The 23,326-nt window shown below is 42.0% G+C and overlaps 1 protein-coding gene across 4 annotated transcripts in view; it reads right to left on the bottom strand.

Moving 5' to 3' along the window:
• ZNF41 (zinc finger protein 41) overlaps window positions 1–23,326 on the bottom strand; it is a 59,605-nt gene that overhangs the window by 15,773 nt on the left and 20,506 nt on the right. For 3 of the 4 annotated variants that reach the window (XM_081221627.1, XM_081221629.1, XM_081221628.1), the window contains exons 2-3: window positions 13,024–13,267; window positions 11,330–11,374 (exon numbers count right to left, since the gene is read on the bottom strand). In XM_081221627.1, coding sequence (XP_081077753.1) covers window positions 11,330–11,374; window positions 13,024–13,095 — 117 coding nt within the window. In that variant the 5' untranslated portion in view covers window positions 13,096–13,267. The remainder of the gene's footprint in view (window positions 1–11,329; window positions 11,375–13,023; window positions 13,268–23,326) is intronic. The other variant, XM_081221630.1, reaches the window with a different exon arrangement.

Raw genomic sequence — 23,326 nt, 5'->3', positions numbered from 1 at the left:
ACAGGCATTTTACAAAAGAGGAAATCCAAGGCATTAATAAACACAAAAGGGCTTAACTTCCTTGGTAACCAGGGAATGCACATTCAAACCATAATGAGTTACCATTACACAACACCTACAATGTCTTCAGTGAAAAACCCTGGCAATATCAAGGATGTGGAGAAAAAGGTACCCTTGTACACTGTTGTTGAGAATGTAAATTGGTACAGCCACTGTGGTAAACAGTTCCTCAAAACACTAAAAATAGAACTACCATATGATTCAGCAGTTCCACCCTGGGTATATATCCAAAGCAAACGAAAATGCTAATTTGAAAAGATACATGCACCCCAATGTTCAAAGCAGCACTATTTACAATAGCCAAGACATGGAAGCAACCTAACTGTCCATCAACAGATGAATGGATAAAGAAGATGTGGTATATATATACAATAGAATACTACTTAGCCATAAAAAGAATGGAATTCTGCCATTTGCAACAACATGGGTGGACGTGGAGGGTATTATGCTAAGTGAAATAAGTCAGACGGAGAAAGCCAAATACTATATGATATCACTTATATGTGGAATCTAAAAAATAAAACAAACTAGTGAATATAACAAAAAACAGGAATAGACTCACAGACATAGAGAACAAACTAGTCGTTACCAGTGGGGAGAGGAAAGGGGCGAGGGGCAAGGTAGGGGTAGGGTATTAAGAGGTACAAACTACTATGTATAAAATAAATAAGCAACAAGGATATATTGTGCAGCACAGGGAATATAGCCAATATTTTATAATAACTATAAATGGAGTATAACCTTTAGAAACTGTGAATCACTATGTTGTACACCTGAAACTTATATAATATTATAAATCAACTATACCTCAATAAAAAGTTTTTTGAAGAATGGCAATATGAAGTGTTGAAGAGAACATGGTGCAATGAAAACTCTCATATGTCTAATGGAGCTGTAAATTGGACGACCATATTGGAAAATCTTTTGGCTTTACCTGGTAATGTTGAAACATGCATACACAAGGACACAGTGATTCCATCCATGGAAATATGCTCAATTAGAATATGTGCTCATGTGCAACAAGAGGCCTGTTCAAGAGTATTTACAGCAGCATTATTCAAAATGTGTGTAATATTTCATGAAAAAAAGTTTAATTTAAAAAATCAGTGTTCAGCATAACAGTAACAGTATCTACTCTCTTTGTGGAAAAATATGAAGGATATTTTCTTAGTTGCTTTTATTTGTGTAATTTATAAGCATATACCACCCATCCACCCACCCACCCACCAATTAATCAAGACTGGTTTCTTGGTTAGGGAAATCTGTGGGACTGGGGGAAAGAACTATGTGAATGTATTACCTATTAAAAAGTTAAGTTTAAAAGTTACCAGTGGGTTCAAGATGGAATAGATACAATTCTCCCTATTTCTCCTGCTAAGTAGCTACAAACCCTGGACATTATATATAAAAAAAAAAGATAAGAAGACTGTCAGTTGGAGAGAAGGAGGCTAACTGCCTAGGGACCTTGGAACCTGAGGAGTGACACAGCAGTTATTTCCCTGAGTTTTCTTTTCACCCCATATATCTTGGACAGGGTGGTGGAGAAGCTGGCAACCCAGAATGCCAACTGGTGCAGATAAAAACAGTCCCAAGAAAGCCTGCTATCTCTAGCCAAAGTACCAGGAAAGGGCCAATGTAGCAAGAGAGAAAAATTTAGATAATTACTGCCCTACTCCAGCCAAGCATCACAGAAAAAAGCTGAAGCTCCCATCCCAATTCTCATCAGCAAAGGCTGAGTGGGGAGCCTAGGTTTTCATCCCTGCCTGGGGATAATAAGGCCCCACCCACACAGTGTCAATTTAGGCTATGTGGGGATCTTGAACTTCTACCCCCAACACAGTAATGAGGTACCTTTTTGTCTCCCCACCAGGGTGGTGTCAGAGGTGGTCTGGTGGGGAGCATGAAATTCCACCTCCACCCAGGATCAACAAGGTGCTTGTCCCCTCTGGGGTGTCAAAGGAGGCTAATTAGGGACCTGAACTTCCACCTCCACCTGGCAGTAAGAAGGAGATTCTCCTTTTTTAGCAGAACAGTGTTGGAGGGAGACTGCTAAACACAAGATTTAAATAATATCCAGAGTCTCAGACTTCCCAAAATATCCAGGACATAACTGAAAAGCAGGCATCATGTGAAGAAGCAAGAAAATCTTAACTGGAATGAGAAAAGACAATCAACTGACACTGACACTGAGATGACACAGATGTTAGAATTATCAAGGACTTTAAAGCAGCCATTATAAAAATGCTTCAGGGATTTCCCTGGTGGCACAGTGGTTAAGACTCTGCACTCCCAATTCAGGGGTCTGGGTTTGATCCCTGGTCAGGGAACTAGATCTCACATGCATGCCACAACTAAGAGTTCACATGCCACAACTAAGGAGCATGTGAGCTGCAATAAAGGAGCTCACCTGCTTCAACTAAGACCTGGAGCAACCAAACAAATAAATAAATATTTTTTTAAAAAGCTTGGCTATGCATTAGAGTCGTCAGGGGAACATTTTGTCCCTGTGCTAACAGTACTTTGTTATTATTTTTTTTTAATGCTTCAATATACTTAAATGCAAAAACAGAAAGTCTCAGAAAAAAAGATATAAAGAAGAACAGAATGGAAATTTTAGAACTGTAAAGTAGAATAACCAAAATTTTAATATCAGTGGAAGAGCTCAACAGCAGAATAGAGAGGACAGAGGAAAGAATTAGAGAACTTGATAGAACAATAGAAATGATCCAATCTGAACAACAGAAAGAAAATTGACTGGAAAACAAATGAGCAGGGCCTCAGGGACCTCTGAGACTATAATAAAAGATCTGGCATTCATGTCATCAGAGTTCCATAAAGAGAGGAGAAAGTGTGGGGCTGAAAAGTATTTGAAGAAATTATAGCTGAAAATTTCTGAAATTTGGCAAAAGATATCAACTTAGAGTTTCAAGAAGCTGAGCAAACCCCAAAAGGATAAACCAAAGAAATTATACGAAGACACGTTATAGTCAAACTTCAGAAAACTAAAGACAAAGAAAAAATCTTGAAATCAGCAAGAGAGAAATGACACCTTACCTATAGGGGAAAAACAATTAAAGTGACTGCAGATTTCTCACCCAAAACCATGGTGGACAGAAGGAAGTGCAACAACATTTTTCAAGTGCTGAAAGAAAAGAACTGTCAACCCTGAATTCCATATCTGGCAAAATTACCCTTAAGAAATGAAGCGGCCATGGCCATTAAGTACATGAAAAGATGCTTAACATCATTAATTATCTGGGAAGTGAAAATCAAAACTACAATGAGATACTACCTCATACTCACTAGGATGGCTAGAATCAAAAAGTCAGATAATAACAAGTGCTGATGAGGATTTGGACAAATTGGAAACTTCATACATACACTGCTGATGGGAATGTAAACTGGTGCAGCTGCTTTAGAAAACAGTCTGGCAGTTCCTCAAATTATTAAACATAGAGTTATCATTTGACCTAGCAATTCCACCCCTAGGTGTATATATATACTTGAGATAAATGAAAATATATATCTGCATAAAAACATGTACACAAATGTTTACAGCAGCATTACTTATAATGGCCAAAGGGTGGAAACAACCCAAATGTACGTCAGCTGACAAATGAATAAACAAAATGTGATAAACCTGCACAATGGAATATTATTCAGCCACAAAGAGGAAGGAAATACTGATACATGTTACTACATGTACATGCTACACTTCTTCCCCTATCTATTTGCCTACCTACATATATATCTGCTGACCTATTATGGACTGGTGACTTCCTACTTTATTCAGTGGGTTATAACCTATTACTATCATTATTTCTTTTGCTACTCAAATTGTCCCCGATTTAGCCAGAGGGAGCTCCTTAAAAACATTATGCTGAGTCAAAGAAGCCGGACAAAAAGATCACATGTTATGTGATTCCATTCACGTGAAATGTCCAGAATAGTAAAGTCTATAGAGACAGAAAGCATATTAATGTTTGCTTAGGGTTGGAGGAGGCAGGGAGGTGAGGTGGGGCAGAGTGATGGCTTAGGGGTATGGGGTTTCCTTTTGAGGTGATGAAAATGTTCTAAAATTGATTGTAGTGATGGTTGCACATATCCATAACCATACAAAAAACATTGAATTGGACACTTTATTTTTAAAATAAATGTATTTATTTTTATATTTGGCTGCGTTGGGTCTCTGTTGGTGCACACGGGCTTTCTCTTGTGGAGCATGGGCTCTAGGCACGTGGGCTTCAGTAGTTGTGGCACACGGGCTCAGTAGTTGTGGCTCGTGGGCTCTAGAGTGCAGGCTCAGTGGTGGTGGCGCATGTTGCTCTGCGGCATGTGGGATCTTCCTGGACCAGGGCTTGAACCCGTGTCCCCTGCATTGGCAGGCAGATTTTTAACCACTGCGCGACCAGGGAAGTCCCTGAATTGGACACTTTAAATGGGTAAACTATGGTATGTGAATTATATCTAAATAAAGCTGTTACTAAGAAAGAAGAAATGAAGAGGAAATCAAGATATTCTCAGAAGAAGGAGAACTAAGAAAATCTGTTGTCAGCAGACCTACCCTAAAAGAATGGCTTAAAGGAAGTTCTCCAAACAGAAAGGAGATGGTAAAAGAAGTCTTGGAACATCAGGAAAGAAGAAAAATGGAAAGAGAAAAAATATGGGTAAATACAATAGACTTTCCTTTTCCTCTTGAGTTTTCTAAATTATATTTGAAGGTCAAAGTAAAAAGTATAACATTTTTATGATGTGGATCTCCATGTATGTAGAGGAAATATTTAAGACAGTTGTAATTGGTGAGGGTAAAGGGACTTAAAGGGAGCTAAGTTTTCTACACTTCACTCTAACTGGTAAAATGTCAACACCAGTAGAGACCTATGTGGTGATGGAATAGTTCTGTATCTGGATTATTGTACAGGAATCTACACATGTGTAAAATGGCAGAGAACGACACACACACCGCAGAAATGTCAATTTCCTGTTTGTGATAATTGTACTCTAGTGACGCAGGATGTAATCATAAGGGGAAACTGGGTAAAGAGTTACATGAGACCTCTCTGTACCATCTTTGCAACTTCCTATAAATTTATAATTATTTCCAAATAAAAAGTTTTAACAAACTACTAAATATCCTCAGAAAGATTGGAGTAGGGGACACAGCGAAAAAGATCAAGATGCTATTAAAAAGGAGCACTCACAGGAGTTCCCTGGTGGTCTAGTGGCTAGGATTCGGCACTTTCACTGCTGTGGCCAGGGTTCAATCCCTGGTCAGGGAACTGAGACCCAGCAAGCCATGCAGCACAGCCAAAAAAAAAAAAAAAAGGAAAAAAAAGGGGGGGGCATTCACTTCTCTCCTCTCTATCTGCCTACCTATGTACCTACTTACCTATTATAGGGTCTGGTCACTTCCTACTTTATTCAGTAGATGATAATCTATTACTATTATGATTTCTTTTGCCACTCAGATTGTCCCAGATTTGACCAGAGGGAGCTCCTTCAAAGTGGCTCCTGTGTCATTTTGACATGTTCCCATCTTTTGAGTGCTTCATTACTTCCCAGCACAATGAGTTCTTCCAGAATCATTTTGTACTTTCTCTGTTCCAACCCTGGAGTCAGTCATATCTCCAAGAAGCTCTAGTTCCTATTAGTGACAAATGGTAAATCAAGGTGTGCTCATTGTGCCTGGCATATAATTGTCATTTCAGCAGTCAGAGAAAGGAATGTTTTTCCTTAAAGGAGAATGCCAACTAATCAATATAGAAGAAATGATGGAATTAGAAAAACACCATTAGGGAAATAGCACCGTAATTAATCGTTACAGGCAAGAATCATCGCTAGATGCTACAATCAGTGGACAAAAGCGTGAGAAATAGTCTCAACGTATACAGTCTCAATGTATCTCCCCACAACCTAGTTGTTAATTACAAAGAGAAATATAGTAACTTTACAGTACCTGACAGATGCCATCTTAGCCAGGTGATCAAAGTTAACTATCAATAAAGGACAAATTGGTATTGAATTCTTGCCAACGTGAGGCACTGAGAAGAACACAGCATCATTTCTGTGATGTTTGACAAAAATGAAAAACCTGAATCTAATTATGAGGAAGCAGGAAAAAAAAACCAAATTGAGGGACATTCTTCCAAATGGTGTCATGAAAGTCAAGGAAAGGCTAAGGAACTGTTTCAGATTAAAGGGTAAAGGGACATGACAACTAAACATAATACATGAGCCTGGATTGGATCCTGGATCAGGGGGAAATGCTACAATGGATGTTATCATGACAACTGGGAAAATTATTTACAAATTGTATGTTAGTGAAACCGAGCATGACCCTGTGGGGCTCCTGGACATGGAAGCCTTTCTGTCCCCTGTTCTTTTTTTTTTTTTTTTTAAGATTTTTGTCTTTATTTATTTGGCTATGCTGCATGGCTTGTGGGATCTCAGTTCCCCAACCAGGGATTGAACCTGGGCCCTGGCAGTGAAAGCCTGGAATCCTAATCACTGGACCACCAGGGAACTCCCTGTCCCCCATTTCTTGTTTGTAGGGAATAGATTCCAGCCTCCATGACCTTCCCTGACTTCCAAAGGGCAGATTTGAAGAGTTGCTAATCAGGTAAGGGAGGGGATGCAGAGACAAGGGAGAAGCAGCCAAGAAACAATAGTGTAGCCTTGGGGCAGGGTCCTGGTTCCCTCTCAAGGGATACACATAATATCTTTGAGCTCTTTACAGAACTAAAACCCCCAACAAGTGGAAGGTGTTAGCATTCTTCATTCCAGAGAAGACCACATGAGGCCAGATTAAAGGAACCAGAGAAGCTCATCAAGAGACTACCTGAGACCAGATTAAAGGAGTGCAGGCCCTGCACACACTCTAATCCTTATCAGCAAACCTGCTCTTGAACCATTGCTATAAAGCTCCTCATCAAATCCTCCCAGGTTGGGACACACAGTTTTTCGGGGCAGGAGCCTACTGTGTCCCCATTTGTCTGACAAAGCAATAAAGCTACTCTTCTCTACCTCACCCAAAACTCTGTCTCTGAGATTCGATTTGGCACTGATGCACAGAGGCCGAGTTTTTGGCCTCATTAGGTAATTAGATAATACACATCAAATATTAGATAGTACTAGATCAATGTGAAATTTCTTGATTTTGATAACTGTACTGTGATTATGTAGGAGAATGTTCTTGTTCTTAAGAGATATACATTAAGTATTTAAGGGTAAAGGGGAATTCTGTCTGCAAATTACTCTCAAGTGGTTCAGAAAATAAAGTTTTAAATATATCTGTGTGTATACACTACATACATACATACATATATACATAAATTGAGAAGAGAAAGCAAATGTGGCAAAATGTTAACCATTAGTGGTTTTGGGTGAAGGGCAAAAGAATCAAACGTTTCAAAAGAATTAACGCTTTAAAACTCTTAGTAGAAAATATAGGCAAATATTTGTTTAGGCCTTGGGGTAGGTGAGGTTTTCCTAAACAACACAAAAAATGCACTAAGTGTCAAAGACAAGATCTAGTGATTCAACTGTGAGGAAATGAGGAACCTTTATTCATTGAAAGACCTTTGTTCTTTGGGGGCCCTTATTAGTGAGTGTTCAGGGGCACAGAGCAGGCATGGAACTCACAGTACCTGCTCCACCACGAGCAGCTCCGGGGCAGATCCGCAAGCACTGGGTGGCGCCCAGCACTTCTCCATCCACCAGCTCTCCTGAGCACAGCCCCAAGGGTTGCTGAGAGCAGGACCTCCACCTGAGCCTCTAGCAGCATGTCTGACCTACTCCCCTTCACTGCAGCAAGGGCACTCACCCAGGGAAAGCCCTGGGGTCAGGCTTGAGGGAAGCTCTCATTCTTCCTGCCCATCCTCCTGATCCTTGCTCTCTTGCCGGTGACCCCAGGACAGACTGGCAGGTGTGTAGGTGACACAGGGGAGGAGCCTCAGGTGGCGGGGAGGAGTGGCTATTTGCCAACCAGTATGGGAAAATTAAAATATTCTATCATTTGGCACTGGTAAACATTTTTTTAAAACTTTTTTTTTTACCATTTTTAAAAATTGAAGCAGGCTTCCCTGGGGGCGCAGTGGTTAAGAATCTTCCTGCCAAGGCAGGGGACATGGGTTCAAGCCCTGATCTGGGGAGATCCCACATGCCACAGAGCAACTAAGCCCATGCGCCACAACTACTGAGCCTGTGCTCTAGAGCCTGTGAGCCACAACTACTGAGCCCACGTGCTGAGAGCCCGTGCACCACTACAAAGAGTAGCCCCTGCTCGCCGCAACTAGAGAAAGCCTGTGCACAGCAACGAAGACCCAACACAGCCAAAAACAAATAAATAAATAAATAAATAAAAAAAATAAAATAAAAATAAAACTTGAAGCATAGTTAGTTTACAATGTTGTGTTAGTTTCAGATGTACAGCAAAGTGGTTCATATATATATATATATATATATATATATATATATATATATATACACTTTTTCAGACATTGTTAAATATTTTAACAACTCTGACAGCCCAAGCTGGTGGACAAAAGACCACCCTCATCTGTCTCTCCCTCCCTGGGAGTCACACAGGGAAAGGGTACAAAGACCATGTCAGGCATAGATGCCCCTCTGATCCCTTTCCCCACCAAAACAGACGCTTCGGACTCCACCCTGGCTGGGTAGGCTTATGTGATGTGATGGAGAGAGATTTTGGAGCTAGTGATTTGGATACAAAGTTGTTAATATAGAACCACCCAGATTCTAGCCTCAGCAGCCACATACAAAAAGGTTTGGTTTTATGGCCCATTTCTACCATGGAGGATGGCTTGTGTCTCTGCCACCACCAGGACGCTTACAAGGACTCCCTCATCCTAGGTGAGGATCCCCACTCCGGCTCTTGACGGCTCGCCAGTGAACCACACAGCAATGTCTCAGTCCCCAAACATTCTGCACTCTCACCCCAAGGGAACGTTGTGCTGCCAGGATTGGCCACTCACTGCCCATTCTGTCCCTGGCCATCTGCTCTATCCCACCCTGTAGCTGGCTTGGGGCTCAGTCCCCAAGGGCTGCTCTCGCTCCTGCCCCAGCACACTTCTCCATCACCTCCTGTGATATGACCCTGCCCTATCCCAGCCTAGCAGGAGGGCTCCCAGGGCACTTACTAGGCTGCTTGAAAGTGTGCAGTATAGCTCACTGTGCCCTCACCTGGGGTTGGGGGTGCCCTAGTCTTTCCTGCTCCCATGCTCCTCCCTCTGACTTTCCCTGCTTACCCTACCCACTCCTGTCCCCTAACTTCTTCCTGCTCCCTCTCCTGATTCTTGTTCCCTCTGCATGGTCCCCATCTGACTCTTCCTTCATCCCTCTGTTTACTGTTCCCTCTAAATGCTTCTTGTTATTTCTGACTGTCCCCTGGTCTGTTTCCTGATGCCTCTGTTTACTGCTTCCTCTGATTGTCCCTTGTTCCATTGTTCCAGGCCTCCTGTTTCTTCTTCCCTCTGACTGATCCCCGATGCCTCTGACTGTCCTGTGTTCCCTTTGACAGCTATTCCTCTAGCTGATCCTTAGTCTGTGGCACCATTCTGGTTGCACCCTAGTCCATCTGGCTGCTCCCTGGTCCTGATGAGGCTTTCTCATTCCTTCTAGTTGACACAGACTGACTGCCCTTTGACTCCTCTGACTTCTTTGTAGACCCAATTCTTCCCTGCTCCTTGGGCAGTCCTGGAATGCATTTCTAATATGCTCTCATCTGGTGCTCTGAATCTGGTCCATGGACCACTCTCTGTGAAGTGCTGGTCTACCTGGCTCCTAGCCTAGGCTCTTGATCATCAACATATACTACTTCTGTGTGCTTTGTGCCACAGCTGGGTTCTGTACTTTCACCTTCTCCATCACTTGCATTACATCTGACTTTTGACTGGCTCCTTTGGCTGTTTCTTGGGCAGGGTGACCAACTGTCCCAGTTTGCCTAGGACTTTCCCTGTTGTAGCAGTGAAGTTCCACATCCCATGAAGTCCTTATTGCCCTATCTCAGGGAACTCTGGATGCTCCCCAGACTCTCTCTGGCTTCTGCAACTGTCCCTTAACCCCAGTGCCCACTACATGGGGCCTCTGGCTTCGGGAATGGATACTACGCCTTCCAGCTGTTCTCTAGTCCCTCTAGTTGTTCCCAGGTCAGACAGGCTGCTATCCAAACCAGGTATATCTTTGATGTCCACTTTGCTGTTCCCTCTGCCTACTCCCCAACCTCAACGACTGTTCCTTGTTGCCTCTGGTGCCCTTGGCTACTCCTCATCCTCAGAGGCCCTTTTGCCTCTCCAACTGTCCCATGGGTCTGTCCCTTTCCTGCCCCTCCAACCTGTTCTACAGCCTCAGCAGCTGGTCCCTGCTTCCTCTGGCTGCTGCCTATCCCAGGCTCATCTTCCCCATTTCCCATTTCTGTTCCCCAGTATCTCTGCCTTTCCCCATCCCCTCATATTCTCCTCTGATCCCTGGTACCTCTTGAAGTGGCCTGTCTGGCAGGCTCTTACCCAGTACACCAAACCTTTTTGCTTTTTCCTTTTAGCTGAATCTTCTGTTTCCTTGTCCCTCTGGATGGTCCCTGTTCCCTCTGGTTGATATCTGGTTCCTCTATTTCCTGGTCCCTCCTCCCATTTTGAGATCCTTCTAATTGTTCTCATATCCTTTGGCTCTTCCTTCTTCCCCACTATTTTTTTTTACATCTTTATTGGAGTATAATTGCTTTACAATGGTGTGTTAGTTTCTGCTTTATAACAAAGTGAATCAGTTATACATATACATATGTTCCCATATCTCTTCCCTCTTGCGTCTCCCTCCCACCCTCCCTATCCCACCCCTCTAGGTGGTCACAAAGCACCGCTCTTCGTTGCTCCCCACTATTAACACCTCTCCAGCCCCAACTACTGTTTCTTGGTCTCTCTGATGCTCCCTGGCCTCTGGCTCTTGTTTCCCATTTCCTCTGTTTGTTCCACTGATTTCCCACCTGCCCCTGGGCCCCTTGGCTATCCTCTATTTCCAATAAGTGCAACATGGTCCCTCCAGCTGTTCCCTGTGGTATTCCTCATCCTTCTTTCTCTTACTGACCCCTCTGCCTGTTTTCCAGCTTCAGCCACTATTTCTTAGCCCAACTGGCTGGTCCTCACCCCTGGGGACATTTTTATTGGTTCCTTTGTATCTCTGCCCATTCCCTGCTCTCTGACATCTAATGAAAAAACTAAGAACCTAACAAATAAATACATGAATAAATAATATTTACCAGGGTCTTGGTCATTTCCATCTCTTCTTGCAAATGGGCAGAGGTCTATAGTTGGGAAGGAAGACATGAGTGGAACAATGTGCCTTGCAGAGATCAGAATCATTCGTCTAGAAATTTCCACACATTGGCTGGGCAAGAGGCCATGTGCAGAAGGGCCGGGGAGGACCACATTGTTGTGGCCCCAACCTGTGGGTCTGTGACTGATATGATGGAGAAGAGCCTGGACAAGGACAATTTCCCAAGAGTGGAAGTGCCCTACTGTTAGGCAGCAATTTGTTAACCATTCAATGTCCCTATACCTTTGACTCAAAATATAATTTCAGTGACTTGGGCAAAAAGATTTAAGTGTAAGAATTTCACCATAGCAGTTTTCATCACAACAGAAAACCTGGAACACCCTAAATTCACATATAGTGGATTGGTTAAATTAAATATAGTTTATCCAAAGGATATAAAGCTATGCATCATGTGTGTGTGAAGAAAAATATTTACTGCCTAGAAAATTATATTAAACTGCCAAGTTAAAAAGGAGAAAACCAAATACTATTATTTCATTTTTAAACTTGAGCTATATAATGTATGTGTGTGTGGTATGTATGTACACTCACAGCCCCACATGTATACCCACATACATGCAAAGATAAAGGAAAAAAAAAACTGTAAGGAACTATAGCTAAATGTTAACAATGATTAACTTTGGCTAATGCTGGAATTATAAGTAATGTTTTATTCTCTTGTATTTGCTTGCCTGTATTTTCTAACATTATATTGTGAAATAATGAAATTATGAAATAGTAAACATCAAAATAATTTTTTAAAATTTAATATTATCCTAATGACCACATGACCCTGAGTCCCTATGACAACGAGCCTGTCCCCAGAGGTGACAGCATCCACAGGACAGTCAGAAGGAGGGAGTTGTGGGGCAAGGTCTGGCTCCCTCATCATCTTCCTCTGTTTACAGAATCTCAAGGGGAACTTTTAGTGGGAAACTTGGTCTTGGCTATTGTGTGGTGAGGGCGGAAGACATGGTCAGGAGACAAGGTTCCAGGCCACTGCTGTCACTCACAATCCCAGAGGCCTGGGCAGGTCATGTACCTTCTCAGGCCACTTGACTCATCTTTGAGAGGAGGAGGAAGCAGCAGAAGGGCCCTAGAGACTGTGGGCACCCTACTACGCTGCCATTCTCTAAGTTCCAAAGAAAGGGGATTTTTCTGCTCTAGATCAGGATAGAGGAGAAGTCAGCAAATCCCCAAGGATCAGGGGAAAGCAGGCTCTGGTAGGGATCAGCTGAGTGTGTGCAGAGCCAGTGAGGACTCAACGGCCTGTGCTGGGCATCAGGGGGTAGCGTCTCCCTGGCTGGGACCGGTGGTCACCCCCACCCAGGCTTTGCTCGCAGACACCCTGCAGGGAGCTGCCTCCCCCTCCTCTAGGCGGTGGGGCCGACCCTCCCATCCCACCTTTCCTCCATCGGCTGCATCACATTTTCCACTGAAACAGGAAGGGCTCTGGATGTGGGACACCAGCCACGTAGTGCTCACGCAGCAGGAGGACGGTGACCTGTCTCAGGGACACCAAGTCCGGAATTTGCCCCTCCTGTGACACACTTGCCCCTGCCCTGAGTCCCTAGTGACAGGTCGGGGTCATCTCCTCACTGAATAAACTCCTGCCCCTTGAGCCCTGTCCCTCCTCACCTCACACACACTGCCATGTCCCTCTGCAGCCAGGGCTGGGGACCACTGGGGAGAGCTCCGGTTGGCTGGCATTGTCCCGCTGAGCCTCAGCCCTCAGGCTCTCCTGCTGACAACTCCACTCTTCCCAGTACCCTGAGGCCAGGCGGGTCCGCGGACTCAACCAGAGCTTCTGGGGCTGGAAGGAAGATCCTGCCGCCTTCACTACGGGGTCTGGCCCAGGGGCTCCGCAGAGACTCCAAGAAACCTGGAAAGACAGTGTCCACGTGGTCAGTCATTCAGCATTCACCCCATAAATGCTTCCTAGGGGCAACAAAGTACAATTTACAGCACTGGATACTGTGGAAGAGAAAAGTTCAGTAACCAACACCAAGTATTAGCATACAATATGGAAAAAAACTCATGAGATTTGGTGTAAAACGAATGAGAGTTTGAATTCCAGCTCTTTTGCATTCTAGCTGGAATCTGGGGAAGCCACTTTAGTCTGAGTTTCTTCACCTTAAAACTGAGGATGGGGGCTTCCCTGGTGGTGCAGTGGTTGGGAGTCCGCCTGCCGATGCAGGGGACACGGGTTCGTGCCCTGGTCCGGGAGGATCCCACATGCCGCGGAGCGGCTGGGCCCGTGGGCCATGGCCGCTGAGCCTGCATGTCCGGAGCCTGTGCTCCGCAGCGGGGGAGGCCACAGCAGTGAGAGGCCCGCGTACCGCAAAAAAAAAAAAAAAAGAAACTGAGGATGAAAACACCCATCTCATAGGGCTGTTAGAGTTAAATGACATGATGCTTCAAAAGCACTCCTATTTGGCACCAGGAACACACTCCATTGATATTAAATATTGCTGTTATTATAAGGTGCAAGGAATGTTTTATTCGGTACCTCATTTAATTTTCACACTCATCCTATGAACTAGGTATTACTTTTGCTATTATTCCCATTTACCATCAGATAGAGCTGTTCATAAATATTAAGAAATTTGCCCCAGGATCTCTTAGATTAGGGGGAAGGACAGGGATTCAAACCCAGGTCTGCCTAGCTCCAAAGTACATTTTCTTAACTACTGTGCCATATGGTGTTCTATATGTGGAAGAATCACAGTAAACATTATTTCTGTTTCTTGCTGCCTTTAAAGTGCTCTGGCTGAAGGATGACATGTCACATGTGATGAACCAAGCGTCTGTATAATTCAGTGTACATTCTGGGCAACTTATAGAGCCCACCCACCCTCTTCTGCCAAAGATAAAAACATAAACTCTTTGTCCCCTCTCTCCCAATTCCCATCTGGCCCTGAAAGTCAGCATGTCTGCACAGGCTCCTAAATCGGTAACCTACACTGCTTGACAAAAACTGTGTCCCAAATGGCGCCATCAACTGGTTTCCATAGGTTCCTCAAATAATCACCAACACAGGCAACACAACCTCAATAGAAAATCAACTATTAATCTGCTCAATGCCCCCTGGATCCAAACCTGACCTCCTATAGGACTCCATAACTCACAGCCCATATGTACAGTCAATGACTCCCATAAACCCCACAAATATAGACCTTCTGGTCCATCACATACTAACTCACACAGTCCTGCAATTACCGATGTCTACAGGTCCCAATCAATGACTCCTATAGGGCTCCTAAAACTGCCTCCCAAAGACTTAAAATCCCAGGCTTGCAATCAATCTTTCACCACCTCAGCGTCCCAATCAATAACTCTTATGGACTGACTGATGACTTCAGATACTTTAGATGACTTCAGACCTCCAACTCTTATAAAACCTCAAGAATTTCTACAGAGGTCTCAATCACTTACCAACATATGTCTCTAATTATGTTTCTTCAAGGATTTCCCAAGATTATCACTCACTGACCCAACATGAATGGCATCTATAGGCCCTGGATTATCTAATCCTATTGGACTCTAACTCTGTGATGCCCCCCCCCACAGAAATCTTCCCAATCCTTTACTCCCAGAGGAACCAAATCAACCCCAAATCTGGTTTGGTATTGAATTTAAAGAATAAAAATAAAACTTAAAATGCTTCCAGGCAGAAACAACATGTTATTCACAATGGCACTAGATTTATTTGCAACAATAGGAGCCATATTAGAAGAAAACATCTACAAATTATTGAAAGGGACTGTAATCCAAGAATTTTAAACTCACTCTAGCTGAATACCATGCTTCCATTAGAGTAAAAGACAATTTTAGACATACAAGCACTTATAACATTATATGCCAATATTAGAATCTCAGGAGAATACTCAAGGGGATAGTCTAACCAATTGTAAATTCAATAGTAACAGAAACCTCAAAATTGGAGGAAAGCAATTTTGAGAAATGATTATTGCAATTGATATATAGTTATAACTGAGTAAAGAAAAATGTATGTAATTGGGCATCTGGAACAAATAAGATTATTACTATTAATAAATGGAAAAAATTTTAATACCCTGGGGGAATTTACTGAGTGAAATGAGGAGGAGGAAAATTATGCATCTCTTTTACTAGATCCAAATAATATTACAACATTATTTGGATTTAGAAATAGAGAAAATATAGACAATCACATTTGTAAGGAAGGTGAAGGCAACTACTAGCAGAAGTTGATAAAGATAAAACTCCAAACTAGAATTCCAAAATAATAAGAAATTAGAGGGGAGTTAAGAGAAACATGACCAAACCAGCAAAAAAAAAAAAAAGGAAAAGAGAAAGTGAGGAAATATCAACCACGTAAAATAAATAGTAAACATAAGATAATAGGAGGCATGAAATCAAATATATTAGAATTCAACTAAATTGAATGACTGAATTCTGATGTAAAAGATAAAGACTATGGGATTGGGTTAAAAAAATACAGTTGCCACACATCTAAAACAAAAAGACAAAGATGTGAAATGAAGCACTGGACAGAAGTATGCCATGTTATTTGCTACTCTTTCCATTATGGTCAGCATTAGTTATGCCTTGTTAGGAAATCGTTGCCTACCTCAGGGTCATAAAGATGTTTAATGTTTTCTTCTAAAAGTTTTACTGCTTTATCTTTCACATTTAGATCTACAGTCTTCCCAGGAAGGATTTGGTGTATGGTATGTGTTAGGGTCAAGATTCATTTCTTCCATATTGGTATCAAGATGATCCAGTACCACTTGTTAAAAAGATTACCCTTTTTCCACATCGCCTTGTGACCATATATGTGGGAGTCCATTCCAAAACTCTGTATTTCCATTGGTCTATTTATCTATTCTTGGACCAGTACTACAGTGTCTTAATTAATGTGCTTCATGTTAAGCTTTGATATTTGGTAGAGTAAAAGATTATTAAGTTGGATTGCATTAAAAGTAAGGACCTCTGTTCATGAGAAGACAAAATTAAGAGCATAAAGGCAAATCCCACAGTGGGAGAAGATAATTGCAATACCTGTATCTGACAAACAACTCATATCTCAAACATATTAAGAATTCCTAGAAATCAATAAGAACAATAGAAGAAGAACACAAGGATCAGACACTTCACAAAGAAGATATCCAAATGGCAAATAAGCATAGGAAAAGATGCTCAAATTCATAAGTTAGCAAGGAAATATAAGCTACAAATACTCCTCCACATCCACCAGAAATGGCTTAAATGAAAAGGATTGAAAATAACCAAGAGCTGGCAAGGTTGTAGAGCAACTGAAACTCATAAATTGTTTTTTAGGAGCATAAAGTACTACAAACACTTTGGAAAACTGTTTGGTAGTATTTGTTAAAGCTGAATATATGCTTTATACCCTATGACTCAGCTATTCCATCGAAGCATTTACTCAAGAGAAATGCGAACATATGTTTACCAAAAGACAGGTACGATGATGGTCACAGTGGCTTTATTCAAAACTGAAAAGTATGCAAATGCCCATCAGCATTAGAATGGATAAACAGCTTGTCCTTTATTAATACAAGGAATTAATACACAGCAACGAGAATCAACAACTGCTATACACAACATGCAGAAATCTCATCTCATGAACATTATATTGGCCAAAGAAGCCAGACCTGAAAGAGCAATGAATCAATACTATATGATTACATTTCTATAAATTTCAAAAACATGTAAAACTAATCCATATTGTTAAAAGTTAGGATATTGATACCCCTTGGAAGGAAGTTAGTGATTGGAAAGGAACACAGGAAGGCTTCTTGAGTGTTAGGAATGTTTTATTTCTTGATCTAGGTGGCTGGTTGTGCAGGTTTGTGCAGTCTGTTAAAATATCATCAAGCTAAACATGCATAATGTGTGCACTTTTCTGTATTATAATTCAATAAAGATTTTAAAAATATATAATACACCAGACAAATGCAAGAAAATGAAAGTAGGTCTAGAAATATTATTGAGGTGGAAATTAAGGTCCAAGGTGCTCAATAGATTAACAAAAAGGGGGTCTCTTTTAATATAAAATATACAATAAAGAAGTGATAACTTGCATAAACCTTTAGGGTCATTCAACATATACAAATAAAACCAGCACAAATGCATGGAACCATGTGAAGTCTTAAAAATCATAATTATGGGGACTTCCTCTTCTGGAGATGAAGTAGATATAATTTTATCTATTCTTCCTGCGAAATACAACTGAAAACTCTGGACATTATCTAGAAAATATAGGAAAACTCTGAAAGGTGGAATGAAGAAGGCAGACTGGCTAAGGATCCTGAGACCTAAAAAAATGACATGGCAGTGAGTTCTCTGGGTTATCCCTTAGCCTCATATAGCCTAGACTAGGGGCTGGAGAAGCTACAACCCAGAAAGGCCAACGGGTACAGACAAAAACTGCCCCAAGAAAGCCTGCTCTCTCTAGTCAAAGGACCAGGAAAGGGGCAGTCTAGCAAGATAGAAAACTTTCAGACAATGATGGCTCTACTCAAGCCAAACACAGAAAACACTGCAGCCCCAGCCCCACGACTAACAGCAAGGCCAAGTGGATCCAAGCCTAGACTTCTACCCTTGTCAGACTGTAAGAAGGCACCCCCAGGCCCCAGGCCCCTGCCAGAGTGGTGTCAGAGAAAGCCTAATAGGGTGCTGTATCTTTCTTTCCTTGCTGGGAAATAACAGCTGCCTTCTCCTCCCCTACCTGTCGGTAACAGTGGATACCACAGGAAGCAGTGATGAGGTGCCTACCCCCTCCGAGCCAGGGTGGTAGCAGCAGAAGCCTAGTGAGGAGCTGGAACCCCCACCCTCACTGAACAATAACAAGGAGTCCCCTGGCAAAAAAAAAAAAAAAGAGGACAAGCGAGAACCTGGACTTCCACCCCACCTGTCAATAACAAATGTCACCTGTGATGTGACATTTCCCTTCACCAAACAGAGCTCTGTCAAAGAAAGCCTGATAAAACATAAGAGTCAAATAAATTCTAGAGCCTCATAATATAATACCCCAAATGTCCTGGACATACTAAAAAAAATCAAGTGTCATTAGAGAAATGCAAATCAAAACTACAATGAGGTATCACCTCACACCAGTCAGAATGGTCATCATCAAAAAGTCTACAAACAATAAATGCTGGAGAGAGTGTGGAGAAAAGGAACCCTCCTACACTGTTGGTGGGAATGTAAATTGGTACAGCTACTATGGAGAACAGTACGGAGGTTCCTTAAAAAACTAAAAATAGAACTACCATATGACCCAGCAAACCCATGACTGGGCATATACCCTGGGAAAACCATAATTCAAAAAGACACAAGCACCCCAATGTTCATTGCAGTACTATTTACAATAGCCAAGACATGGAAGCAACCTAAATGCCCACTGACAGATGAATCAATAAAGAAGATGTGGTACATATATACAATGGAATATTACTCAGCCATAAAAAGCAATGAAATAGTGTCATTTGCAACAACATGGATGGACCTAGAGATTATCATACTAAGTAAGTCTGATGGAGAAAGACAAATAACATATGATATCACTTATATGTGGAATCTAAAAATTAATTCAAATGAAACTGTATACAAAACAGAAACAGACTCACAGACATAGAAAACACACTTATGGTTACGAAAGTGGAAAGGTGGGGGGGAGGCATAAATTAGGAGGTTGGGATTAACATATACACACTACTATACATAAAATAGATAATCAACAAGGACCTACTGTATAGCACAGGGAACACTACTTAATACTCTGTAATAACCTATCTGGGAAAAGAATCTGAAAAAGAGTAGGCATATGTAAATTATAACTGAATCATTTGCTGTACAATTGAAATTAACACAATATTGTAAATCAACTATACTCCAATATAAAATAAAAAAAATTTAAAAGAAAGAAAAACATCAAAGCTAAGAAAAGGGGAAGAATACATATTAGCTTCACTTGTGCTCAGGAAAAAAAATCAGATGTCATTCTAAGAACCAGGTAAATCTCAACTTGAATGAGAAAAGACAATGAGGATGGCAGAAGAGTAAGATGTGGAGATCACCTTCCTCCTCACAGTTAGATCAGAAATACATCTACATGTGGAACAACTCCTTCAGAACACCTACTGAATGCTGGTAGAAGACCTCAGAACTCCCAAAAGGCAAGAAACTCCCCACGTACCTGGGTAGGGCAAAGGAAAAAGAAAAAAGAGAGACAAAAGAATAGTGACGGGACCTGCACCAGTGGGAGGGAGCCGTGAAGGAGGAAAGGTTTCCACACACAAGGAAGCTCCTTGCGGGTGGAGACTGCAGGTGGTGGAGGGGGGGAGCTTTGGAGCCACGGAGGACAGCACAGCAACAGGGGTGAGGAGGGCAAAGCAGAGAGATTCCCGCACAGAGGATAGGTGCCAACCAGCACTCACCGGCCCGAGAGGCTTGTCTGCTCACACGCCGGGGCGGGCAGGGGCTGGGAGCTGAGGCTCGGGCTTCTGAGGTCGGATCCCAGGGAGAGGACTGGGGTTGGCTGCGTGAACACAGCCTGAAGGGGGCTAGTGCGCCACAGCTAGCCGTGAGGGAGTCCAGGGAAAAGTCTGGAGCTGCTGAAGAGGCAAGAGACTTTTTCTTGCCTCTTTGTTTCCTGGTGGACGAGGAGGGGGTTCAGAGCGCTGCCTAAATGAGCTCCAGAGACAGGTGTGAGCTGTGGCTATCAGCGCGGACCCCAGAGACAGGCATGAGACGCTAAGGCCGCTGCTGCAGCCACCAAGAAGCCTGTGTGCAAGAACAGGTCACTGTCCACAGCTCCCCTCCCGGGAGCCTGTGCAGCCCGCCACTGCCAGGGTCCCGTGATCCAGGGACAACTTCCCCGGGAGAACACATGGCACGCCTCAGGCTGGTGCAACGTCACGTGGGCCTCTGCCACCGCAGGCTTGCCCCACCTCTGTACCCCTCCCTCCCCTTGGGTTGAGTGAGCCAGAGCCCCCGAAATCAGCTGCTACTTTAACCCTGTCCTGTCTGAGCGAAGAAGACGCCCTCAGGCGACCTACACGCAGAGGTGGGGCCAAATCCAAAGCTGAACCCCAGGAGCTGTGCAAACAAAGAAGAGAAAGGGAAATCTCTCCCAGCAATCTCAGGAGCAGTGCATTAAATCACCACAATCAACTGGATGTACCCTGCATCTGTGGAATACCTGAATAGACAACGAATCATCCCAAACTGAGGAGGTGGACTTTGGGAGCAATGATATATATATATTTTTTCTCTTTTTCTCTTTTTGTGGGTGTGTATGTGTATGCTTCTGTGTGTGATTTTGTCTGTATAGCTTTGCTTTTACCATTTGGCCTGGGTTCTATCTGTTTGGGTTTTTTTTTTTTTTAGTATACTTTTTAGTTCTTGTTATCATTGGTGGATTTGTTTTTTGGTTTGGTTGCTCTCTTCTTTCTTTCTTGTTTTAATTACTTAAAATTTTTTTAATAATTATTTTTTATTTTAATAACTTTATTTTATATTATTTTATTTCATTTTACTTTATTTTATTTTCCCTTTCCCTTTCTTTCTTTCTTTTTTTCTCCCTTTTATTCTGAGCTGTGTGGATGACAGGCACTTGGTGCTCCAGCCAGGCATCAGGGCTGGGCCTCTGAGGTGGGAGAGCCAAGTTCAGGACATTGGTCCACCAGAGACCTCCCAGCTGCATGTAATATCAAACGGCGAATGCTCTCCCAGAGATCTCCACCTCAATGCTAAGACCCTGCTCCACTCAATGACCAGCAAGCTACAGTGCTGGACACCCTATGCCAAACAACTAGCAAGACAGGACCACCCATTGGCAGAGAGGCTGCCTAAAATCATAATAAGGTCACAGACACCCCAAAACACACCACCAAATGTGGACCTGCCCACCAGAAAGACAAGATCTAGCCTCATCCACCAGAGCACAGGCACTAGTCCCCTCCAGCGGGAAGCTTACACAACGCATGGAACAAACCTTAGCCCCTGGGGGCAGAAACCAAAAACAACGGTAACTACGAACCTGCAGCCTGCAAAAAGGAGACCCCAAACACAGTGAGTTAAGCAAAATGAGAAGACAGAGAAACACACAGCAGATGAAGGAGCAAGGTAAAAACCCACCAGACGTAACAAATGAAGAGGAAATACGCAGTCTACCTGAAAAAGAATTCAGAATAATGATATTAAAGAAGATCCAGAATCTTGGAAATAGAATGGAGAAAATACAAGAAACGTTTAACAAGAACCTAGAAGAACTAAAGAGCAAACAGTGATGAACAATACAATAAATGAAATTTAAAATTCTCTAGAAGGGATCAATAGCTAACTGAGGCAGAACAATGAATAAGTGACCTGGAAGATAAAATAGTGGAAATAAACTACTACAGAGAAAGAAAAGAGAGAAAAAAGAAAAAAGAAGGAAAAGAATTGAGGACAGTCTCAGAGGCCTCTGGGACAACATTAAACACACCAACATTCGAATTATAGGGGTCCCAGAAGAAGAATAGAAAAAGCAAGGGACTGATAAATTATTTGAAGAGATTATTGTTGAAAATTTCCCTAATATGGGAAAGGAAACAGTTAATCAAGTCCAGGAAGCACAGAGAGTCCCATACAGGATAAATCCAAGGAGAAACATGCCAAGACACATATTAATCAAACTATCAAAAATTAAATACAAAGAAAAAATATTAAAAGCAGCAAGGGTAAAACAAGTAACAGACAAAGGAATCCCCATAAGGTTAACAGCTGATCTTTCAGCAAAATCTCTGCAAGTCAGAAGGGAGTGGCAGGACATATTTAACGTGATGAAAAGGAAAAACCTACAACCAAGATTACTCTACTCAGCAAGGATCTCACTCAGATTTGATGGAGAAATTAAAAACTTTACAGACAAGCAAAAGCTAAGAGAATTCAGCACCACCAAACCAGCTTTACAACAAATGCTAAAGGAAATTCTCTAGGCAGGAAACACAAGAGAGGGAAAAGTCCTACAATAACAAACCCAAAACAATTAAGAAAATGGTAATAGGAATATACATATGGATAATTACCTTAAATGTAAATGGATAAATGCTCCAACCAAAAGACATAGACTGGCTGAATGGATACAAAAGCAAGATCCATATATATGCTGTCTACAAGAGACCCACTTCAGACCTAGGGACACATACAGACTGAAAATGAGGGGAAGGAAAAAGATATTCCATGAAAATGGAAATCTAAAGAAAGCTGGGGTAACAATTCTCATATCAGAAAAAATAGACTTGAAAATAAAACTAGTACAAGAGACAAAGAAGGACACTACATAATAACCAGGGGATCAATCCAAGAAGAAGATATAACAATTGTAACTACTTATGCACCCAACATAGGAGCACCTCAATGCATAAGGCAAATACTAACAGCCATAGAAGGGGAAATCGACAGTAACTCAAACATAGTAGGGGACTTTAACACCCCACTTTCACCAATGGACAGATCATCCAAAATGAAAATAAATAAGGAAACACAAGCTTTAAATGATACATTAAACAAGATGGACTTAATTGATATTTATAGGACATTCCACACAAAAACAACAGAATACACTTTCTTCTCAAGTGCTCATGGAAAATTCTCCAGGATAGATCATATCTTGGGGCACAAATCAAGCCTTGGTAAATTTAAGAAAATTGAAATCATATAAAGTAGATTTTCTGACCACAACACTATGAGACTAGATATCAATTACAGAAAAAAATCTGTAAAAAATACAAACACTTGGAGGCTAAAGAATACACTACTTAATAACCAAGAGATCACTGAAGAAATCAAAGAGGAAATAAAAAAATACCTAAAAACAAATGACAATGAAAACACAATGACCCAAAACCTAAGGGATGCAGCAAAAGCAGTTCTAAGACGGAAGTTTATA

The sequence above is a fragment of the Mesoplodon bidens genome (assembly GCF_964165515.1).
Source record: "Mesoplodon bidens genome assembly, chromosome: X".
NCBI classification, from domain to species: Eukaryota; Metazoa; Chordata; class Mammalia; order Artiodactyla; family Ziphiidae; genus Mesoplodon; species Mesoplodon bidens.
The sequence above is the reverse complement of the archived record's forward strand: the minus strand, read 5'-3'. Positions and strand labels throughout refer to the sequence as shown.